The sequence below is a fragment of the Camellia sinensis genome, chromosome 5, assembly GCF_055761805.1.
Source record: "Camellia sinensis isolate YWXY chromosome 5, ASM5576180v1, whole genome shotgun sequence".
NCBI lineage: Eukaryota > Viridiplantae > Streptophyta > Magnoliopsida > Ericales > Theaceae > Camellia > Camellia sinensis.
Window position 1 is genome coordinate 70,488,979 of NC_138965.1, and position 2,720 is coordinate 70,491,698.

Genomic DNA, 2,720 nt, shown 5'->3' on the forward strand with positions numbered 1-2,720 from the left:
TTTGCAGCTGTGGGTTTACGCCTACTTCCCTAGGCTTGCACCTGTACCAGTTGCGGAGCCTCCTCCGGCTGTTCCCTTCTCGATTCGCTTTGACGGGAGATGCACCCGGCGACCACGGGAGACATTCGGCTTCTTCCGCCGATATTTCGACAACATCACCCCGGCTAAGGTATGCTTTACTTTCAGTTCATTTAGCTTCGCTTTCCCACTGCATATTTCAATAACAGTAGATAACAAACTGTGTGTCACTTTCAGATCACATGGCGGCCATGGGCTTCGCTGCCGTCGGCGATGCGGGGTCGGTTCCCTGGTGCTGAGGAGACCTCGCGTTTCCGGATTCTGCTTGAGGGCCCTGTCTGTCGGGCTTGGTACCTGGGGGAGCGTTTTCTACGCCAGACCTGCGGGTTACCTGAGCAGATAGTCCCGGTTCACCCTCCTGCAGAGATGAGGGAGACCGAGGGGCTGACCCCTGAGCAGCTGGATGATTACTCCATCGGCTGGGAGGAGGCCGGCTTCCGAGGCACCGGCGACTATCAGGAGTACGTGCGGACGTACCTGATGCGCCCCTTGAGCGGTCGTCGAGCAGAGGGGGCCAGGCCTGTAGCATCGGCGGCTGGGGCCGGAGCGGGAGCAGGGGCTGGATCTTCGAGGAGGGCCCGGGTCCGTGGCAGGGGCGGAGTGCGGGGTGGACGAGGAGCTGGCTGGCCTGCCCTACCTGCTGTACTGACTTTCCAGGGGCAGGGTGGGGCGACCTATCAGATCCCCTTCGCCCCTCCACCGGCTGGTCATGAGTTCATTGACGTCCCCGACCTTCCGCCGGTATGTATCACTGCACTTCATACAGTTATTTCATTTCAGTTTACTTGATATTCCACAGAATACTAATGCATCTGATACCTTTGCAGGCTTCTTCTGAGTACACCCGTCAGTCGTTGGCGATGAATGCCTCGATGATGGGGATGCTCCAGCGGACATTTGACCTCCTGGCTGTCTACAGCATACCGGTACGTCCTTCTGACACTGGCCTCAAACCATTCATACACTGCTTTGTATAATCTGATGCACGGCACAACACCCGACATACTGATCTCGCAGCATCTGATACACTGCATACACTGCATTCTGCACTGTACTCTGTACTGATAAACTGCTCATGACATTCATACACTGTATTCACACACTGCATTCTGCACTGATAAACTGCCCACGGCATTCATACACTGCATTCAACATTGCATTCTGCACTGATAAACTGTCTACAGTATACTGATGCATTTCACTTTTGTGTACTTTTTCAGCCTCCTTTCCAGATTCCCATGGCAGGAGGTGCTCCAGCTAGACCTTCTGTCCCTGCTCGGGGGAGAGACGAGGAGGGCAGGATATTTCCCCGCACTAGGGGTGGGCGTACTCACGTCGGGAGTAGCTCGCGAGCTCCAGTTCCGGACGACGACGACGACGATGAGTCAGAGGCAGAGGCAGGGTCATCGGAGGAGGAGACCGGAGACGGTTCTAGCTCGGGCTCTGACGAAGACGCTGACGATGCTTCTGGACCTTCGTCCAGGAAGAGGACCAGGACGGACTGACAGCCCTTGGAGTCGCTGGACACAGATGCAGATTTTTGCTATTTTTTCTTTCTTTCTACTTTTCTTTTTGTTGGTAAATAGATTACCTTGTACTGCCGCAGGCAGATTTTTGTTTCCAAAACTTGTACACTTGAAAAGATAATGAAATGAAACGGACTTTTTATCTGAAAAAGTGTTTACACTTACACATCTCATGCATTGCATCGCATCTCATCATGTTACACCTCAATGTAAACGGAACTGATTGGTTGTCTGAAAATTGAACACTTGCACTGTAATAATCAGATAACTTGAACAGCCAACAACAAAATACACCCAAGCAACCCACTGCCTGATTCTTGAACACACAGCCCTTACTCTATTGGGGATTGATCTGCATACAGCCCAAAACACAGCATTCGGTTCATTCTACACACAGCAAACTCTGAACAAACGGTCCAATCTGACAAGACGGAGCTCAAAGACGGAACCGGTTGGAGTCGAAATATGCTCGAACGTAGAGAATGGCACGGCATCCTGAGCATAAATGATTTTTGAAATCAAATGAGGGTTTTTCAAACCGGGATATCGAGCCTACCACTGAACACATCGGGGAGGACTTAAACAAAGAGGTACACGACCTAAACACAACGAGACACGCTCGGGAGAGACTCAAAACAAAAGACGAGACCGTCAAATGAAAGAGACACGACACACAGACGCGTAAACGAAGATGGGGGACCTCGGACCACGAGGAGCCAGTTCAATCTGGGTATTGTTTCCCACCCTTTCTCATTTGTGATCTTCACATCATTCAACTCTCAAGCTCGGATTTTCTCTCAAAACCCTTTTCCTCTCTTTTCTCTCAACTCACACCTCTCTATTATTCATTCTCTCATTTTTCATCCCTCCCCGGGGTGATTGATGGATAAATAGCAAGGTGTGGGTTCACGCCCGATGCCGTTAGCTCACAGCTATTCTTCCGGCAGGCAGAGCGCTCTTCTGGCAAGTATGTTGATGACGGGGGAAAGACAGAATGCCTGACTCAACTGTGCCCCTAGTTCATCATTTTAACCATTCTTTCGTTTTTGCTTTCTACTAAAACGGTTTCGATCAAAACGAGAGTCGGATTAACGTACTTGTTCAATTTTTGATTTG

The 2,720-nt window shown here is 50.7% G+C and overlaps 1 protein-coding gene across 1 annotated transcript; it reads left to right on the plus strand.

Annotated features, from left to right (window-relative positions):
* The first annotated feature begins 259 nt into the window (after window positions 1-259).
* Window positions 260-1,609, plus strand: LOC145790126 (uncharacterized). Its single transcript, XM_082867960.1, has 3 exons — window positions 260-819; window positions 906-1,004; window positions 1,299-1,609. The coding sequence occupies exons 1-3, from the start codon at window positions 292-294 to the stop codon at window positions 1,581-1,583; spliced, it is 912 nt and encodes a 303-aa protein (XP_082724086.1). The 5' UTR covers window positions 260-291; the 3' UTR covers window positions 1,584-1,609.
* Window positions 1,610-2,720: the final 1,111 nt, after the last annotated feature.